At 43.6% G+C, this 21,440-nt stretch overlaps 1 protein-coding gene across 5 annotated transcripts in view; it reads right to left on the reverse strand.

Annotated features, from left to right (window-relative positions):
• Positions 1-21,440, reverse strand: part of LOC119179712 (japanin-like-RA2) — a 354,550-nt gene that overhangs the window by 14,420 nt on the left and 318,690 nt on the right. For all 5 annotated transcript variants that reach the window (XM_075869258.1, XM_075869257.1, XM_075869254.1 and 2 more), the window contains 2 exons: positions 13,056-13,117; positions 10,257-10,349 (listed from right to left, as the gene is read on the reverse strand). In XM_075869258.1, the coding sequence (XP_075725373.1) occupies positions 10,257-10,349; positions 13,056-13,117 (155 nt within the window). The remainder of the gene's footprint in view (positions 1-10,256; positions 10,350-13,055; positions 13,118-21,440) is intronic.

The following is a 21,440-nucleotide window of genomic DNA, read 5'->3' on the forward strand; positions in this document are numbered from 1 at the left end:
CAACTACGAATCGAAAAAGGATCTCGAGAATACGAACGTACAAGTACAATTACAGATGCTATGGTAATTATCGCGCGAGCGTTAGGCCTGCCAATGGTACTAGAAGCCTAGCGGCACATTTCGAAGCAGTGAAAGTCAAGTGTGTTCATTTTCTGTCTCATTGACTGGGGGCACGGAAACAGCATTGACAGCGTTGTGCTTAACCGATACGTTTTCGCAATGCAGGTGACGCTATTACTTATTCTTGCTTGGCTATCATTCGTCCCTGATCGCCACACAAGCTCAGTCCCGCCATTTCGGAGCTTCAGCTTTGATAATGGCTTTTGAACAAACGCCCATTTTCTGGATACCAGCAACTTCTTGGGCTCAACTTCCGTTGTCAAACTCTCACCTAGTTACCCAGAACCAGCATCAGTGTCATCAGCTGCACTGACGTACTTAAACAGCCCGCACAACGACACCATCTTCAGTGGGCACGGAAATAGCATTGAGAGCGTTGTGCTTAACCGAAACGTTTTCGCAATGCAGGTGCGTACGCGATTCTCGCCAAGTAGTAAGAAATCTGACGAACATTTCCTAATTATTTTCCCGTGCCCATGGGGGCTGTGTGAATCGCTGTGCCAGTGCGACTCAATGACTAGTTTTCTACTTTGTACCGGTGACGTTGAACTTAACCCTGAGCCTAAACCTCGTACTCTTCGTCTGCAAGGGCTCGAGGACTTACCCGATAATCCTGCAGACCAAATGAAGGCAATGTTTACGCTTCCTAAAGAAATTCAGGCCCGTTGTCTTTAATCCTCGCAATGTTAAACTGAACTTGCAACAGATGTTAAGGCCATCCAATCAGGACAAAAGAATACACAGACAGAGCTTACAAATATCCCAAAGATGCTGCTTGACCTTGAAGAAAAAACCGAAACACTGGAGCGTTGTAAGACCGACTTGACATGCGTACAGAACACTATAGTCGAACTTACCGTTCACAGCAACTCATTAGTACTACTTCTCGATGATTTAGAAGACAGATCTAGCCGGGATAACTTGATATTCTTTGGCTGCCCGACTCTAAGGAAACATAACAGCAGACCGAAACAAAGCTAATCCCTGTTCTAAGCGCTGTACTTGGCTTGACTAGTATTGCTGGCATTCAGCGAGCCCACCGGCTTGGCACTTACAAAGCTGACAAGCAACGTCTTTTACTTACCAGATTTGCGAATTACAAAATAAAATAAAAAATATTTGTAGCTGCACGCGGGCAGCTAAAGCCTTGCAAAATCAGTGTTAGGACTTTTCTGCCGCAACCCGCTTGGCTCGTAAAAACGTTTCGAGTTTGCAAATTCGCTGCCAGACAAACCGCAGCTCAAAATTAACTACGAAAAATCGCTCATGAATAAGAGGCTTTACATTTACCATGCTAACTCTGACTGCGTTCAGAAAATTCATGACCGTAGCAGATGCCCTAACAACAAGCCGGCTGCTCCACAACGCGTTCCTACACAGGGGTGCGTGAGGGGTAGTGGCGTCAATGAAAACAGACAAGCCAATGTTCTCTATACGAACATCAGAAGTATCCTTAAGAATTGCGACTTGCTGGTATCCACGATAGACACCTGCTCAGCCGACGTAATAGCTCTTACGGAAACGTGGCTATCAGACGGTGTACTTGACTCGGAACTTTTTGAGAGTAGCAAACGATATTTGGTGTATCGTTGCCATCGGAAAGAGCGTCAAAGAGACAGTGCACTTCTTGCTATCTCAAAATATATCTCATAATCAAGCATTCACATCGCTTGAAACTTGGAAACAGTTTGGGCCACAGTTACGCTCAACAACCAAAGAATAATCTTAAGGGTTTCGGTATCGTCCACCTTCATCTCCACCCTCATGTATTCCCGATTTACATCATGTAGTTTCAAATATTACCACAAAGCTTCACTTCATGCCACCTTTTCTGCAAGGCGACTTCGATTTTCCTTACATTACGTAGGCAGATAACCAACATATCTCATCATTTTCTGATTCCCAAGAATTTTCGGGTTTTTGATCTACTTTCTTCTTGTGCCAATTAGTAACGCACGCCACAAAAAAATACACCGATTGCTTCTAACAATCTTGATTTGATCTTAACACACTGTACTGGATATGCATCGGTTATTCATTATTTACCAGGTAGTAGTGATCATTTGATAATTACTTTCCCCCTTAATGTTCTTTTTCAAAACTTCCATAAAACCGGCGTGATGACCTTCAAGTCGAGCTCGACTGTACAGTCCTATGGCTGCCTGTGGACACTATCACTTTTGTTTGCGGAGGGCGGAAGTGTGTAGACTTAAAATTTCTATTTAATTTGGCTTCCGTAAATGCATTACATACATAAACATACAAAGAAAGCTTGCCATGAACTGAAAAGCCCCGCTCACTTTTTATCAATTATTAGGATTGTGATTTGCGCAGTTTACTGTAAACGTGAACAAGACTATTTCATGGCTCACACAGCAAAAGAATTGAAAGACAGGTATACGACAAACAGCTTCAAAAGTTGGTAAAGCCATATTCGCAACCAGGGCTGTTAAGTTTCGCCATTTTGTGCCCCTTTGACTAGTCTTGTACAATGGTGGCAGCATCAAATCATTTTTGCTACTTTGCTGCTTTTTACACAACTTTTCGTATCTTCAATTCAAGAAGCTATCAACATCTGGTGATGTTGCAGTCAGTAGTCTTAAGTATATGTCTTAAGTATATGTTGGCTATCTATCTATCTATCTATCTATCTATCTATCTATCTATCTATCTATCTATCTATCTATCTATCTATCTATCTATCTATCTATCTATCTATCTATCTATCTATCTATCTATCTATCTATCTATCTATCTATCTATCTATCTATCTATCTATCTATCTATCTATCTATCTATCTATCTATCTATCTATCTATCTATCTATCTATCTATCTATCTATCTATCTATCTATCTATCTATCTATCTATCTATCTATCTATCTATCTATCTATCTATCTATCTATCTATTGTAATAATACACAGTACTAGGCTGCGGTGTCACCCATCTTCTTTATTTCTAACCTCTTCTTCCTCCTCGTCTCCCTCCAACCCTACCGAACGTCCATGTACACTCCCCCTCTTTGAAGACTCATCCCTCCTGGGGTGATACATGAAAACGTTTCCAATGGTCGCAAACTCCAGTACACCATCATCTTTGGTGTAACCGACCCTTTTGAGAACGCCATGTTGCACGACGATCTGCACCACGCTATAAGGTCCCATGTACACCTGCTTTGTGCCGGACAGGCCTTTTCTGACAGGTACTAGATCGCTCAGTTGTATCTGAGGTATCCGCGTGTTGTGGCGACGGTCAAAGTTTCTCTTCATACTTTCCCGGTATCGCTGGTAGGCTTCCGAAGTTTTTTGTTTTTCGCACAATTGCCGGCGGTCTGCAATGCAAAGTTCTTGATCAGCAGGAAGCGTTGGTACCTTTCCGAAAGCTGCAAAATATGGGCTACAGCCGATGCTCACAGTGTGCGACCGATTGTGATGAGCGACAGCTGCCTCCAAGCAGCACTTCCATCCACCCTGAAAACCTGGATACATTGAAATGAACTGCTTCAAAACTCGAATGATTCTTTCAGCCATGCTATTTCCTGCAAGATGGTACGGAGCGCAGCGTCGCAATATAACTCCTCGTTTCTTCGCCCAATCTTGCAAACGCTGACTGAGAAACGCTGGCCCCTTGTCTGATATTACTACTTTTGTATTCTTGAACATCTCTCGACTCAAAATAGCGATCACACTATTTGCGTCTTCCTTCCCGGCCGTGCAGTCACTATTCTTGTGCACTGGTCTATTGCCACTAGGAAAGACTGCGTTCTTCTTACTCCTGTAGCCTTCTTCTTGAGCTCTGCGAAATCCAGATGAATGACTTTAAATGGTACGTCGGAATGTTGAGAAAAAACCATCTCGTCTGTTCTCTGAAGGCACTTGGCTTTGGGAACTTGACATTGATGACAAGACCGAGCATACCGTTGAACGTGCTCTCTCATGTGTTTCCACTGGAAACACTGACGAATCTTGTGATATGTTCTCCAAAAGCCGTCATGTCCACCTGAGTGCGGGGAGTCGTGATAGAGCTCCAAAATTTGAGGCCCCATTGTTTCTGGGACTGTGAACTTTCCGTTATGGAACTGAAGTTCTTCAGTTCCCTCCCACAACAACGTTGCGTTGACATTTTTATGATCAGGAATCACCGCAAGTCTTGAAAGCGCATCTGCGTCGTTGAGGTGTTCTCCAGGCCTGTGGTGGACCATGAAAGTGAACTGCTGGAGTTCACTCACCCACCTAGCGATTTTTCTTCGAGGCTCGCCGAGGTTAAGGATATACGTTAAGGCTTGGTGATCCGTGAAGAGCTTGAAGCTCCTGCCATCCAGGTAGGGTCTAAAATAGCGTACGGCCATTAAGACTGCAAAGGCTTCCGTCTCTGTAGTCGTGCAGTTCAGCTGAGTTTTCGAAAAGGTGTACGAATAGTACCCGATGACCCTCTGTAGACGGCTCCGTGGAGAGTCGGTATCTCTGTGGTAAAGCACTGCGCCTGTGCCATAATAAGAAGCATCAGTGTTCAGTTCAAAGGGCTACTTGAAGTCTGGAAGAGTCAGGACCGGATCCGATGAAATAATGGTCACAAGGCTGTGATAAACAGATTCACACTCTGGTTTCCACTGAAATGGCACATTCTTCTTAGTCATTTCTGTGAGGCATTTCGTTTTGGTCGCATAATCTCTAATGAATGGCCGGAAATGCCCTGCAAGACACAGAAATACCCGCAAAGAGTGCAAGTCATATGGCTTCTGCATTTTTGCGATTCGTTCGACTGATTCCTGTTTTGTTGTCTTGGTTTGGCCGTCAAATACTCTTCCAAGAAACATCACTTTACTTTGGAAAAACTCACTCTTCTTGTCATTAATGTTCAGCTCGGCGTCACAAAGTGCTTGAAGTACGCTAGCCAGATGGTTTGAGTGCTCTTCCTTGTTGCGGGAGTATACCATTATATCGTCTATGTAGACGTTACAAAACTTCCTGATAAACGGTCGAAAGACGTCATTCATCATTTTTTGGAACCAAGCGGGTGAGTTCTTCCATCCAAATGGAAATTGGTTATACTCGTGGATGTCAAAGGGCGTGATGAAGGCAGAATATTTCTTGCACCTTTCAGAAATCGGAACTTGCCAAAATCCTTTACATAGGTCAAGGCGCAAGAAAACTCTGCAGCCACCTATGTCATCTATGATAGAGTATATACGCGGCATAGGAAACGGCAAAAGCTCAGTCTGCTTATTAATTTGTCTCTAGTCCGTGCAGAGTCGAAGACTTCCATCTTCCTTTGGTGCAATGGTGACGGGTGAAGCGAACGTAGACGTGCATGAACGGATAATCTGCGCATCCAACATCTTTTGAATCTCTTCCTGAAGCCACACTTTTTTCTCTCGTGACATAATATAGGGCTTTTTTCTCACCACCGTCGTATCACTGAGCTGGAATGGAACCTCAAACTTCGTAGTTGCTGTAGGATATCCTTTTAGGCACAGCAATTCCGGGTAAAGCGTCCTTACATCTTCACCTGACGATGGTTTCCGCGGAGTTCTTGAAAGTGAAACTGCAGCGCTGATAGCGCAGCGCTTTTCTTCTGTGGTAATTTCGCCTGTCCAGTAGATATTAAGACGAAGTGCACTGATGACTGGACGTGAAAGCAGTAGCTCATACGGAACTCCGTCGAGTACCAGTGCATGCGCAGTGATAGTGTGGCCAAGGCACGATACGGTTATACAAGTCCACTTATCGTGAACATCTCGTCTTCCATCGTATTCGTGTACTTCTACAGGTCTTCCCTCTTTTATTCTGCCCTCTCAACAATATTTGCGTTCATAACCATGACGCTTGCTCCGCTGTCAACTAACGCACTCCGTTCCTTTCCATCCACAAAAACGGATATGTACAATAGACTTGTATGAGACAAATAAACAGCTTCTCTTGATGTCGTCGGGTGGAAGCCGAGACCCTCGCTATTTAGTTTTTTGTTATGTCATCTAGCTCTTCGCCAAGGTGTGAGCCTCCCGGGGCGGTCAAAAAGCTTACGGGTGTTGCAGTAGGTCTCCAGCTTGCAAGCGGGCGTCGTTCCTCAGCTCGTGTGGCCCCGGTATTTCTTGCAGGTGTCATGGGTTGACGCTGGGTTCCTAGGTCCTGGAGGTAGAGGTTTCGCATTCCCTGCAGAAGTTCTTCGACCGTATTGGGTTCTCGCATTTGTATTTGCTTCTGGAGGTCCGGACTTAAGCCATGAATGATAAGCGGAACCACAGACGTCTCAGGCAAAGATGAGTCCGCCAGCTGTAGCAAGCGCCTTTTCTCATAAAAATAGCTGAGTGCAGATCCAGACCTGTATTTGAACGTGATTGCTTTGTCCCATAGCAACACCTTGTTCTCGCTGAATGAGCTCAGAAAGCTTGCTTTCCACTCTATCCATGGTTTGTTGCTGTGAGCGTTGAGACGCCATTCGTACCAACTCTTTGTTATGCCCGATAGGAATAGTCGCATGTTTTTCACTTTATCTTCTTCGATGTGCCAGTAGTTCTCATTGCATGCATACTCGTAAAGCTAGAGCCAGGACTCGGGGCTACTAGACTCTCCGTCAAACATGTCTGGCTTCACGTGTTCGCGACTTGGTCTGCCTAATCTTTCCGTCGCGTTTACAAGCAAGCGCATTAAATCATTTTGCTGCCTATTCTGTTCTTGGTGCAGTTCAAGAAACTTGTTGATCAGCTCGACGGAACTCTCAGGTGAAGCAGCGGTAGCAGGCTTCACGTCGTTTCTCACTGGAGTCAGCACGAAATTCTCATAATCCTGAAGGTTCATGCTGATCCTCACCGTTCTTTTAGCAAGTAAATGGTTTGGAGTGAGCTTCATTTTAGTGCATATATAGGAAACAAATGCGTCAGTGCTCACTGCTTCTGGAAGTGCTAGTTCCTCTTCATCTTGAGGCGTTGTGGTCAAGATCCGGATGCCACCGCGTTGATTTGCTCCAATGGTGAAGTCTACCCACATCTTGAATGTTCGCACAGAAAGTATACGAGGCTGCGCCAATTTGTAATCATACACAGTACTAAGCTGGGGTGTCAGCCATCTTTATTTTTAACCTCTTCTTCCTCCTCGGCTCCCTCCAACCCTGCCGAACGTCCACGTACATCTATCTATCTATCTATCTATCTATCTATCTATCTATCTATCTATCTATCTATCTATCTATCTATCTATCTATCTATCTATCTATCTATCTATCTATCTATCTATCTATCTATCTATCTATCTATCTATCTATCTATCTATCTATCTATCTATCTATCTATCTATCTATCTATCTATCTATCTATCTATCTATCTATCTATCTATCTATCTATCTATCTATCTATCTATCTATCTATCTATCTATCTATCTATCTATCTATCTATCTATCTGTCTATCTATCTATCTATCTATCTATCTATCTATCTATCTATCTATCTATCTATCTATCTATCTATCTATCTATCTATCTATCTGTGTGTGTGTGTGTCTTTCTGTCTCTCTCTCTGTCTGTCTGTCTGTCTGTCTGTTCACGTCCGAAACCTTAGGTTGACCGAAATTAGTATGCGAGAGTATGGGGGCGTGAGGATTATGACAGTCACTTGATGACATGAGTAATATTAAAATCTCGTCGTGTACGATGTCAGACCTTTTCCTCTAGACACGTGTGGCACATACCCATATGCCACAGACCGTGGTATGCGGGTTTGCGCCATAGGTGTTTGAAAGTTTATATTTGCCGAAGAACGGCGAGAACCGGCAACGGTAATTTAAAAGTGAAAGCATTCAGAAAAAAAGCCGACATCACCAGCGTTAATCTGATGAATGCAAAGAATATCTGTTATTGCCCCAGCAGCGAAAATCTTGCATGCCAATAAAGTATCCTACCCCCACGGGAGGTGACGTCTCGGAACTCATTTAGAGAAACACGCTATGCAGGCATAATGTTCATGAAAAGTTATTTCTGGTTGCAGTGCTGCCCATCTAATTTTACCTAACATTACTTAGCTGCTACAATACTACATCATGTAATACAATGCTCTAATGCTTTATGTGATCCAATGTTTTATCATTACCTTCGTACTATACAGGCCTCACGTTGGGTTAGCGTCAGTTGTATAAAGCGCCATCCACTGAAGTTGCTCTACGTAGCACTAGGCAGGGCTACCATTTTCGCAAGCAAGAGCGCTAAATTTCTGCTTACTGCTTCTGATGTTGGTAATACCGATGTTGTCATTGGCATCGTTACGCCACTGTAAACAACTACTTGGTTATATAAAATAAATGTGCGACTGTTCGACAAACACGGCTACACATGTGACATATGCACACATGTTTATCTTCATTTTGAAACGCTTGGCTAACAAAATAAAACAACCGCACCACATTCAACTTCCTCCAGCACGAGCATGATACTGATTCCCATGGTATGTGGTATCTTGCGAATTCATGTTAGTGCTCCCCTTAAAATATCCTAACAAATCACCCACAAAACTATAATCTTTCAGGATATTTGACGTAACGCTTGTACCATTATCTTGGCTTAGGTACGGAAGGTGATTCTGCATACATCACCGAAGGAGAAACTGTGAAAGTGGCTGCAAGTTATGCTTCAGTGTTAGCATTTGTAATCATGAGCCCGCTAATCATTCTGCAGACTCATTTTCATTGTCGCGATCTCCAGTAATTGCAAGAAAAGTCATGCAAGTTGCGTGAAAAATAGTTTTTGAATTCACACAAACACTACGTCATCATGCAGTGGACCGATCAGTAATATCAGCAATGTGTGAATCACTGTGTGAAGAACTGTGAATTGCTCGTGCTCCACATATTTACTTTTAAGCAAAGCATTTTGCGTGAAATATTTAAATAAAATTGTGAAAGCAGTTTTCAAACATGCATGGGGACTTATGGCGACATTTACTACCACTGGATCTAGTTGGCTACTATGCTTTCTTTTTATTAAAAATTTGGCTATTTTTTAGCTTGCCGACATAACGACTCTGTTTGCTACATAAGCACATATTAGCATCTTTAGCTTTTATTAAAACTTTGCCCATTTCTCCAGCCTCTTAAAGGAATAAGGAACTGTTTAATCCTTTAATGTTTCTTCGTATATGGCCACAAGTGTATAGACATTTAAACCTAGAATTTGGTTCGCACAAACACTACAAGATTTACCATTGCACTGCCTGGCATTTTTCTGCACACCCTTACATCACAAGCGTTCGCAATCCTTTCGCCATAAGATAAGCAGTACATGTTATGGCTGAATCATCGAAAACATGCATCTTAGCTCTTGATCTGTTGTGACGGCATGTCACATGCGAAAGATAGATTATTACCTTTATTTGTACGTCATATCGAAGGTTTAGTTATGGTGTAGATACAGACCCTTTTGCCCAACGCGAGGCCGCATCTTGTGGGTACCTATGCACTTTCCTTTGTGCCTTCCTAATTTATTATTCTTCCACTGCATCTCATATAATATTTTGATATTCAACTGAATCTCCCCGAGAAGGGCGCATTCTCCGCTGCATTAACCCCTTTACTAGAATTCAAGAACCACTGTGTTTGGAAGTACCGACAGACTATTTTTGCAGGCAATTGTACAGAGACTGCTCGAGTTACCACGCCACCCTTTTAGGCCACTGGCCTCATTTCTAGCTCAATGGGGATATAGTTTCTTACATATATTTCATCCATGACTACGCGTCAGGACTTTGCCACACTCCTCTTTTTTACCTTGGTAGCAAAATTAGTAAGAATGCATTTTATATCTGTAATGCTAAATGTGAATACCACGGCTCCCTTCTACGACATCCGGGACAGCAGAAGATTGCTACAACAACTATTACACTGAAACAAATGATGCAGTTGATACCATTTCAGGGGACGGATTACCAGAAAACATAACATGCACAGCTATCAGTGTAATATTTCCCTGCAGTTTAACCAAAAAAGAGCCGATTTGCTAGGTCCTGTGAAAGTGTACTTTGCCAAGTAATCTTCGAATTTTACCTACGAGCGCATTTTGGGCAGAAACTCAACACATTTTTTATCTTGCACCATAGACATTTTAGAATGTCCTGTTTTTTCGTTGCGAAAGTGTGTGTAGGGGCACTTACCCCTTATGTCTATCAATTCGGTCAGCAGCATCCAATTCCATGTCTGAAGAAACATCAGATACTGTTCCTTCGCACCGAGCTTTATCAGCGGACCTGCGCGATGTCATCCAAGATTAACACAAACTCATTAACAAATTGTTGATTGGTGTCACGTGTGCCCGAAAGAAAAACATGGTACAGCACTTGAAATGCAACTGTGGCCTATACTCGCAGTGATTGGTCTAGTATTGATCGAGCAGTGGCACATGCTTTGCAATCAATACTAGCCCAACAAAAAGCTCAGAAAGTGTATTGCCTAATTGGGGGTAACAACAAAAATGCATTCTTTTTCTCAGCACAGATGATATACTAAATATTTCATTTGGCGTAGCATAGCAGCAGATCTCCAATATTGTCTAAATTCAAGTCATGTGGAAGCAGTCAGTAAGAAGCTGTTTAAGATGCATTGTGTCATTTTGAGTAAAAGATGAAAAAGCATGTCGGCTGCTTAGACCTTAAAGTGGTGCAGCTTTAGGATATATGAGGCCAAGCGGAAAAAGCGATTGTTTTCCTAAATTGCCGTTTTCCGGCTTTTGGTTATGTTGAATGCCCAATTCTTTTCCGTCATTTTGGGCATATGCATCCTTCAACGCAGTTTATTTCAAAAGACACAAGCTAAACGTTTGCCTACGCACCACTTAAGAAACCGAAATTGAAAATGCCAATTTTGTGTCCATCACTGCGCCGCGGTGGCCTAGTGGCTACCGCACTCGGATGCTGACCTGCAGGTCGCGGGATCGAATTCCTGCTGCGGCGGCTGCAATTTCGATGGAGGCGAAAGTGCTGTAGGCCGATGTGTTAAGGTTTGGGTGAAAGTTAAAGAACCCCAGTAGGTTGAAAATTCTGACGGCCTCCACTATGGCGTATCTCATATTCATATGGTGGTTTTGGGACGTTAATAATCATATGGTGGTTTTGCACCAGACTATATATATATATATATATATATATATATATATATATATATATATATATATATATATATATATATATATATATATATATATATATATATATATATATATATATATATATATATATATATATATATATATATTTATATAGTCCAGTAGATCCTCCGTGAGCGGTCACAACGTGGTTTATTTCGACGTTTCGGCCTAGAGTCTGGCCTTCATTAGGCCAGACTCGAGGCCGAAACGTCGAAATAAACCACGTTGTGACCCTTCACGGAGGATCTACTGGACCAAATGCAACGCTACGGCCACTCAACCACCATGCCTGCCTATATATATATATATATATATATATATATATATATATATATATATATATATATATATATATATATATATATATATATATATATAGAGGGACAATTAAGAGGACAATATAAGAGGGACAATTAATCAGCTGCCCGCTCATAATAAGTTCACGTGCTACGTGACGCCAAACATGCGCATAAGAGTGTTTTCACACTTGTCGTTTGGCTTATAGATGGCGCTGACCGTCACTCCTACTTCTAAATTCACATATAAAACCAAAAGAGTGGATGGAGGGAAGGCCGCGGTGGTAGCTCAGTGATTAGAGCACCGAACGCGTTATTCGGAGGTCGTAGGTTCGATTCCTGCCGACGGCTGGTTATTTTTCATCCAATTTTCTTTCTTCTTATTTACATTCCATTAGTTCTAATAACTTCCCCTTTACATTCCTTGGCATTACTGTCTGTTAGATCTCATTAATATTATTGTGTTAACACACGGTAAAACGAGCCCTTAGGTATACACTTCTTTCCCTTATATATATATATATATATATATATATATATATATATATATATATATATATATATATATATATATATAGTCTGGTAGGTGTTGATGGACTACCGCAGGTTGACAATAGGAGGACATGCTTGGATCCGTCGAGAACTGAAAGCAAATCTTACTCTATATTCTGAAATGCAATTTAAACGAACGTGACTTGACAAAATTTTTAAAATCCCTCATGGAATCGCCATTGCATCCAATCCTACCTTACTTCAATTGAAAGAAACTTGCTGCATAGCTCATTTGAGCTGTATGAAAGTTTTCCGCGAGGCAGTTCTATACCTCCGGTGTCATGATGATCACTTCAATAGAACAATTATGTTTTTGTTAAATATCTTTATCACAGCCTTCGCCATCAACAGCGCCAATGGCGCTCGATCGAAGGTTATCGGGGAGGCAATGACAGCTACAGTATACAAGCAGGTGATGATTTTCATAAACGCCAAACGGAACCGCATCTGTCCGTATTGGATATTTTGTGTAGAAGCGGTGTAGAAGTGTGTAGAACCGTCCGTAAGGACGTTGAACGGCAGAAGGTGTATGGGAGCTTGCGCAACTCAACTCTTGACCACTGCAGTCTTAAGCGAACAGGTGTGGCAAAATATTTGTGTAATAATTATCATGAATGAGCGTAAAGCTCTTAGCAAATAAGTAGCTTAACAAACACACATAAATTACAATGTATCTGAAAAGCAGATGGTTTCTTCGGGTTGCAATAACACGATAAAAAACTGGTGTTTCAGTCTAGTGAATTTTCACTTTATGACTTTTTTTTGAAGGTGCTTTGAAGTGTGTTCAAGTGAAGTTTCAATTCATGAACTAAAGTGCATACTAGAATGAACGTATCTTGCCTGACATGGGTTTAGTCTTTGCGTTGCACTATGTCACACTGCGACGGCTTTCTTGTATACAATTCAACAGTAATATTTTATTCAAACGTTGTACCAACATGTATATGGCATGCAATACTCACAGGTTAAAGTCAAATTCATTGTCATATAGCACATAGTAGCTTGTATCTGAAGGGGTATTTGCCTGAAAGTGAGTCACATCAGCACTTTATCATGCAATTCCATGTAGCAATTCAATACCTTAATAAGTGTAGGTAATCAAAAGAAGTAGTACCTGGATATCTAAGTGCCCGTAAACCTTTACCACAGTTACCAACCAAACGAGAATATATCTTGAAGCTCTTACGGGCCTTCAGCAACCTATATTGCAAAATATAACATATCAAACAATATTTGACTTGTGTACGAATATTACACACCATTAGGTTTGTTTTCAAAGTACGCTAGTTATACTAAAAACGTGATACACCGATTGCCAACTACTCCATCAATATATTTTTGTTAAAAATAGCGGCGAAAGAAAGGTCACCAGTGGCAGGTTTTTATATAAGCCAGGCTGGCAAAATCTAGCCATGATATCTTGTTGCAAAAACAGTAAAAGAAGAAGTCTGACGAGAAAATATGTTAGCTTTGCCTGGTACTCATGCAGCTATTTTGCCATGTACAACTACACAGTAGTACTCGCCAATACGTAGATCAGTTAATCCATGGATGATGTTTCCCACTCAAACTATGTGGCTGGTTCAAAGTCCTGTTTCTTTTTGCAATATTTTCGCTTCAATTTCATCACAAGCGCCTGATGTGCTTTGCAAGTACTCTACAGTTAGGTAATTTCGGTCACTATGCACCTACTTTCTACCGCTATATTTTGTTCTCGCTATACGATAAAACTGAGAGAAATGCCATGCTGGCGCGGAGAGCGCATCACAATCCCAAACGAAGCGGGAAGAGGGGTGTTTACCGAATTAATTGCAAGCTTCTGGGGCTGCTAATTCAAGTCTGCTTGCAAATTTTTATTGTTCGAATAAATAACTTAGTGGCTGATGACGATGAAAAGTTACAGTGACCGTTTTGTAATGGGTAGGAAGCATTCAACGACCGACTCGTCAGGGAGAAACGAGTTGAGCTTACAACCCGGACGGTTTCCTTTTTAAAGACGATAGTCTTTCTTGGGGACCTTCAGCGAAAAAAAAAATTGGTCTGTCACTCTGTCTGTACACATGTCTGCTGGTTCATTCTTAACGGCACCCTAAAAGGCAACGGAGTGACCAGCCGATACCCCCAATGGCCGACCCCATCGGCAGCACCAACCAATAATGCTCAAGGTTCAGCGTTCCTACTTGTGCAATTTTCAATTGAAAATCAATTATTGCGCATATCTGAGGCATCATAACAACACGTCAATAATTTGTATGTATATCGTTTACTGAACAAGGCATATATAAGCAATTATAAGGACCGTAGCATTTATCACATTGCGCTGACCATGCAACTCTTGAACGAAGGCAAATGTTTCCAACGCTTTGCTAAGACTACACTGTGGTGGCACCTACCCATCGCCTTGATTTCTACACCTTATTACCTCCGAGACAGGCGTGCACGTCGTGCGCGCGCTTCGTTTTCCATGATAATGCCAGATGGTGCTCATATCTTACGTGTTACGTGACTTGATGCGCTGGTTCACCTCCGCTGCACGCTCGAGGCACTCTAACGCAGCGCCTACAGAATACCATTCACCGATTTTCTTGTAGAGAACATAAAATAAATATTTTGGTCACTCTCTTCAGACGCAAGACTATTATATTGCGACGACATTTGCAGTGTAACATGCAGATACTAGGCCAATTTTTTTCGCTCTCTGCCGTGCGTTGTTTTTCGACGCCTGCTCCATACCGTCAAGCGCGCAGCTCTTCTGAGGGCTACCCAGGGCTTGGTCCTTCCTGTACTTCAGTACCGGGCTCAGGCCAACCAAAATCTGAAGATGGACGTCCATTCGGAGCGGAAAAAACTTCATGATGCTTCGCCAACGCTTCGCGATAAGTGGTCATTCTTCAGCCGCAGCTCAGCAAAGCTCGCTTTTGGGCGCGTGCGAGGAAAAGGGCTCCATCAAGGCCACACGAACTCAGGTGAAATACGTAGGCCCGTATTCACAAACGCTCCTCGGCTCGAAACTCGACCTGAAGGGATGCTCAAGTTTTTTTTTTGCGTTGCAGAAATCGCAACGCGAAACAGTACTCAAAGATTGTTTGAGGTCGAGTCTCGAGTCGAGGCGCGTGTGTGAATACGGTTCGTAGAGACGGAAGAATCCTCCACCTCCAGTGCCTCTTGGGAGCACCGAACACCATCGTCGTCGTCCCCACACAACTCGAATAAGACGTCGGAGGAAACTGTCGCTCCCCGCTCTCACTTTGCCACCTTTTCTCGCCCCTCTCTACAACCAGACGCCGATACACCATAGTACCCCGTATCACAGCCCACGGCCCTTCCTGTAGGAGCGGGAAAGCGTGAAGGCACCATTCTTTGCCGCCCAGTGGGAATGAAAGCCAACTTTTTTGCTGCAACGCGCGATGTCATCGGGGCTTTCCTATCCGGCTTCCCGGCCACTCGATGCGTGCGCGTCAATTTTCAACTCAACGTCGTGGAATTTTCGCGGAACCTTTCGCAGATCCTGCAACTCTGCTTCAGGAGGGCCGGTTCAGCGAGATATACGTGAGAGGCATACTTATCGTGGAGAACACCTGCGTAGGCATCACCTACGGCGTCGACGCGAACCTGACGACATCGCGGCCAACTTCGTTTCCACCGTCCCGGTCGTCTCCTGTGTTTGCCGAGGCAGGTGCCTCACGCTCACGTTTCAGGGCACCACTGTTCCACTGGAACTGTTCCTGTTTAACCTCCAGAGGCCTGTCCGCCGTGGTCAGCCACGGCCCCTTCAGGGCGCCCGCTCAACACCCCCTAGTCTACACAAGGCCTTCCCGTGGCCTCTCCTCAACAGGCGTACGTCACCACAGTGAGATCGGCGGTGGATATAGAGGAGGTTAGGAGAAGTTGAGAGAGCCGACTATAATGACGAAACACGGAGGAAGGAAACTCCGCGCGACAAAAAAACGACATGGCTTTTCATGGCTTACGGCTTCGAACTAATGTGCAGCTGATCGCATGCCGCGGCATTTTTTTGAGACAAGTTGACAAAAACTTGTTTCCGTAGTCTCTTCCTTCACTAAACAGGTTTCTTTCTTGCTACATGACTTCACTACTACCGTTGAGCATGTTATAATTTAAGCAGGCGCTGCATTTCAACTTTTAAAACTTTTAAAGTTTTGTTTGTAGCAGAATTTGTGTTGTGCTCTGGCAACATTGTGCTAAAACTGCGTTGCTTGGGTTGTTCGGTTAGAGCGTACAAGAAGTGTATAGTTTGGTGGCAGTCGCAAACAAACGTGGTGTCTCTGTCACGCAACTCAGTATTGCTGTCACGGCACGTAACAACCCAAGGACTATGCCTGGCTGTTGCTGTGCGCCGAATTGCAATTCTAATTATGCCGGCGGACCCGCAGTTTACGTCTACAGGTTCCCCGACAACACCGCTGAAAGAGCAGTGTGAACGCGCGCAGTGTTGCGTAAGAACTTTGCACCATCAAAGTTAACATGGGTAAGGAAATCTGCTTTTTCTTTCCATTCAGTCTGTTCTCACAGTGCTATTTGCTGTCACATTATTATGAGACTGCTCAGTATTTTTGCCGTTAACTTAAATGTAACATTCTGTCTGTTAGCAGGTCTGCAAAATTCGGCTGCTGACCTGCCGGTTGCGGGATCGAATCCCGGCTGCGGCTACTGCATTTCCGATTGAGGTGGAAGTGCTGTAGGTCCATGTGCTCAGATTTTGGTTCACCTTAAAGAACCCCAGGTTGTGGAATTTTCCGGAGTCCTTCACTCTCATACGTCTCTCATAATCATATGGTGGTTTTGGGACGTTAAACACCACATATCAATCAATCACCTTGGTGAGCTACACGGACGCAGTCACTGGCAAAGTAATTGAAGTTCCGTTTAAACTCAGGCGTCTAAGGCCTGGAACTGTTCCAAAATTTTGTTTGGATGCCCCACGTATGTTTTCATACACAAAAGTACGGCTTGCGAAGGCCCGGAATAAAAAAAATGGCAGATCCCCCGTACAGTGGAAACCGATGATATGCGAAGCACGAATGAGAGGTTCGACTCTCAATGAATAACTTTAAAATCAGCAGAACCTTACGAGGTAGAGGTAAATGATGCCGTACATAACTTCTGTGACATGATTATCATGTTTGGATGTGACATTTACCTTCGTCATCTATTAACGTCACGTGATACCAAATTTAGTATATGTGGAGCTAGCGCAACGACCGAGAGCATGCTGTGAGCATGGTATGTTATCGTGTTCTTACATGACACGCGTTTCGGGATCATCATGTTTGCACCAGTTATATATTTCAACATCTATTGACGTCACGTAACACCAAATTTGGTACGTGTGGAGCTAGAAAAAAATGTCAGCATATCCACGGAGTGAATGATGGAGAGGGGGGCGAAGCATTTGTCCGTCCATTCGTTCTCGCTTCCTTCCGTTCATGCGTTCGTCTGTGTGACCGTCCATGCGTCCATCCGCCCGTCCATGCGTGCGTCTGTTCGTGCATCTGTCCCAGTGTTCGTCCATGCATCCGCCCCTGCGTTCGTTCATGCGTCCATCCATGCATCCATCTGTGTGTCCGTTCGTCCATCTATTCAACGTTCCAAGTGCCACCATCGCGCACCTTTTTATCATATATTGTCCATATAGAAGAACCGCCATCCAGCGGACATTCCAAGGATTAAACGAGAGGTGGCACACGCACACTTTGTTACGGCTTGCGCTTCGCGTCTACTTCCCACCTTTAGCCACCTCGAGCTGATGGTATATACTTGTTCACTGTATTCATGGCACTGCGGTCCAACGCTCGCTAAACCTTTCTAAAACTAAGGAGGTTACACCCAGCGAGTATAACGTAGCAACCATTTCTTGTCAGATAGTGCTCAATTTACATGCCAATGGCTGCTAATGCGAAATGAGCGACAGGATAATTCGGCCTTTACTTTCTTACGGCTTGCGCTTCGTATCTACTTTCCACCTCTAACAACATCGAGTTCATTCATGGTATATACTAGTTCATTGTATTCATGGCACTGCGGCTCAACGCTCGCTAAACCTCTCTAAAACTAAGGAGGTTACACCCAGCGAGTATAACGTAGCAATCCTTTCTTGTCAGATAGTGCTCAATGTACATTCCAATGACTGCTAATGGAGATCATAGCGTGCGCATTAACTAAAAGCCGAATGTTCCTATCTCTCATTCCTCCTTAGCAGCCATTGACATGTTCATTGAGCACTATTTCGTATTGTTCAACAACGCACAGAAGAAATCTCTCACCGGCACCGCCTTGGAAGTCAAAATATTATACTTGTTACATACTACAACGGCTACGAGAGACGAACTGGTGCCGCTATAAGAAGCTTCGCCCCTAAAATGGCCGCGAGCACATCATGAAGGGCCAAATATACTTCAATGTAGCGTTGACGCGCGCGCACGCTGGGCACAGCTACGCTACGTTAGCAAAACGCCAGCACTCTATAGCTTGACGCCAGGCGCGATCGGCGTGATCAGCGTCCGTCGGCGTACCGGCGCGAAATGCGACATGCTGCATTTCGCGCCGATGGCTTACCCAGACAACACTGCGTCTCCCTTTTTTCGTGATAGTGGGACGCCGGATGCTAAAACATGCATGCGTCAAAGCAACGCAGCGCGGTGTGCGCCTGCGATTATATGGTGGGACCGGCACCTGGCGTGGCAATGCCGGCATGACGCGACGAAATGAACGCCGACGAGCACGAGCACCACGTCACATCGAAATGTATTAGCACCTTGACTGTGGCATGTAGTCATGTTTTCACATAACATGCATCTCACGATTATCCTGTTTGCACCAGTCACATATCTTTGTAATCTATTATTGTCACGTAATACCAAATTTGGCATATGGGAAGCTAGCGAAGCGGCCGCGAGCGCATCATCAGTGTAGCATCCAGTCATGTTGTTACATGAGACGCATATCATGTTTATCGTGTTTGCACAAGTATATTACTTTGATCATCCATTCGCGTTGCGTAATACCAAATTTGGTATAAGTGAAGCTACCGAAACGGCCGCCAGCGCATCATTATCGTGGTATGTAGCCATGTTACATGAAACGCATCTCATGACTATCATGTTTGCACAAGTATCATATCTTCGTCATCTATCTATTCACGTCCCGTAATGCTAAGGTTGGTAAAGTGCACATCATGAACGTGGTGTGTGGTCATTTTTTTACATGACATGCATGTCAAGATTTTCAGGTTAGGGCCTTTGGATTGTGTTCGCCATGTAATCATTCCATACCATACCAGTTTTGCAACATGCAACGGGAACAAAACCACAACAAGAGCTGCAGGACCTTGACATATAAGTCATGATATACATGACATACATGTAATTATTTTCATGTTATGACTAGTTAAATTTGTTCTTCATTCATTCATGTTACGCCATACCAAGTTTGGTATCGATGCCAATATTGAAACGACCAGGAGAGCTAGAAGTCGTAGGTGGCAAGATAGATACACTCAATGTCGCCGAAGTCCGCTAAGAAATGCTTTGCATTAAAAAAAATGGCATTAGCACTGCATAGGCATGAATGAACTGTAACGCCCATGATAGGTACAGGTAGCGATATGCACGATACTGGAGGTACCGGTGCGTGATAGCAACCTGCAAAGAGCGGTTGTCAACGCAAACCAAGAGATATGGCGGATGAGTCGAGAGAAAGGCTTTGAGGGGGTGAAAATAAAAAGAGAGGTGCATAGGTGGTGTGGTTTTCAACGAGACAGAATTCACTTCGATGGGCAGTTAGGTCATGAGGTGGGTTGGCGACTTGCAGGACATGCAGTAGCTTTTTTGGGAGGTAAGCGGGCCCTTCGGGGTGCAGAATAGCTAGTAACGAGGAAAACAACCAGGGAGACTCTTTGACAGGTGGTATGGAGAGATAAGATTCCAAAGTGGCACCAGCATCTAAGATAGGTAGAGTCCGGGGCAGAAATAGACGTAGCCACGAGCGCCGAGCTCGGACATAGGGTTTATTAACATGCAGGGTCGTAGGAACAGGCTGAAGTGGGAAGAGATAGAAAAACAGTTAAGGGAGGAGAGGCCGATGGTATACGGTTTTGTAGAAACACATCTAAGGGACATGGAAGGACCTCCTAACAATCCGGACTACGCGTGGGAATATTGTAATATAACAGAAGACAGCAGAAAGGGGGGTGGTATTGGGGCATTCATTCATAAATGTACAGACTGGGAAAGGGTCACGCAGGAGTGAAAGAACATGTATGGATAAAAGGGAAAGTGGCAGGGCAAATTACACTGCTTGGTTTCGTGTACTTGTGGACGGGAGCAAAAGCCAGAGAGGAAAACCAGGCAATGGTAGAGTTTATATCAAAGGACATCCAGGAGTTAGGAAGAGAGTGCGAGATAATTATACTAGGAGACATGAATGCGCACATAGAAGATATAGATGGGTATACCGACCCGACAGGCAAAATGATCATGTATATGTGTGAAAGGCTTGATTTGATCATTTGCAACAGTACCGAGAAGTGTGAAGGGCAAATAACATGGGAGATAGAAAGGCTGCAGTCGACGATAGATTATGCACTGATGTCACATAGGATGTATGATAAGCTCGGGGGAATGAACATAGATGAAGGTGGCTCCAGAAGTCTGGGTAGTGATCGCAAACCTATCATGCTAAGTTTTCGAAAAGCAGTGAGAGTGGGAAGGAGAAAGATGAGCAACTACAGGAAAATGTTTATTCAGAAAGTCAAGTAGGAATAGCTACTAAACAAATTGAGAAAGTAATCACTGAGAATAATAAAACAATGTGGACATACACAAATCTAATTAAACTCTTTGAGCTAGAGCTTGCTAAGGCACGTGACAAGTCAACCCGGAAAAGAAGACGCAAACCCAAAAGTTGGTGAGATGAGGAAGTTAAGAGAGCCATAGCAAAACGTGAGGAACTATATAGGGAACAAAGACATGCTAAGCAGCGGGGTGAACCGACAGGTGATGTTGAAAGAAAATGGAAAATATTTCGAAGCTGTAGAAAGGATGCATCCCTTCTGATCAATGAAAAGATTAGAATAAAGGGAGCTCAGTGGCTTGCAGAACTACATAAAAAAGATAGAAAGGCCACTGTAAAGTTTTGAAACCATCTAAACTCCTTAAGAAATGAGGTGAGCCTAGAGCAGAGGCTAATAACTGCAGCTCAAAGTGCCAGGCGAGAAGGGGACGAAGCTATTGAATATATAAGAACAAGGGTGACAGAAAAACAAAGAAGTGCTTTATGCACCAGAATAGACAAGGATGAATCAAGTGGCGTAATGGCTCCATTTTCAC

This window comes from Rhipicephalus microplus, chromosome 7 (genome assembly GCF_043290135.1).
Source record: "Rhipicephalus microplus isolate Deutch F79 chromosome 7, USDA_Rmic, whole genome shotgun sequence".
NCBI lineage: Eukaryota > Metazoa > Arthropoda > Arachnida > Ixodida > Ixodidae > Rhipicephalus > Rhipicephalus microplus.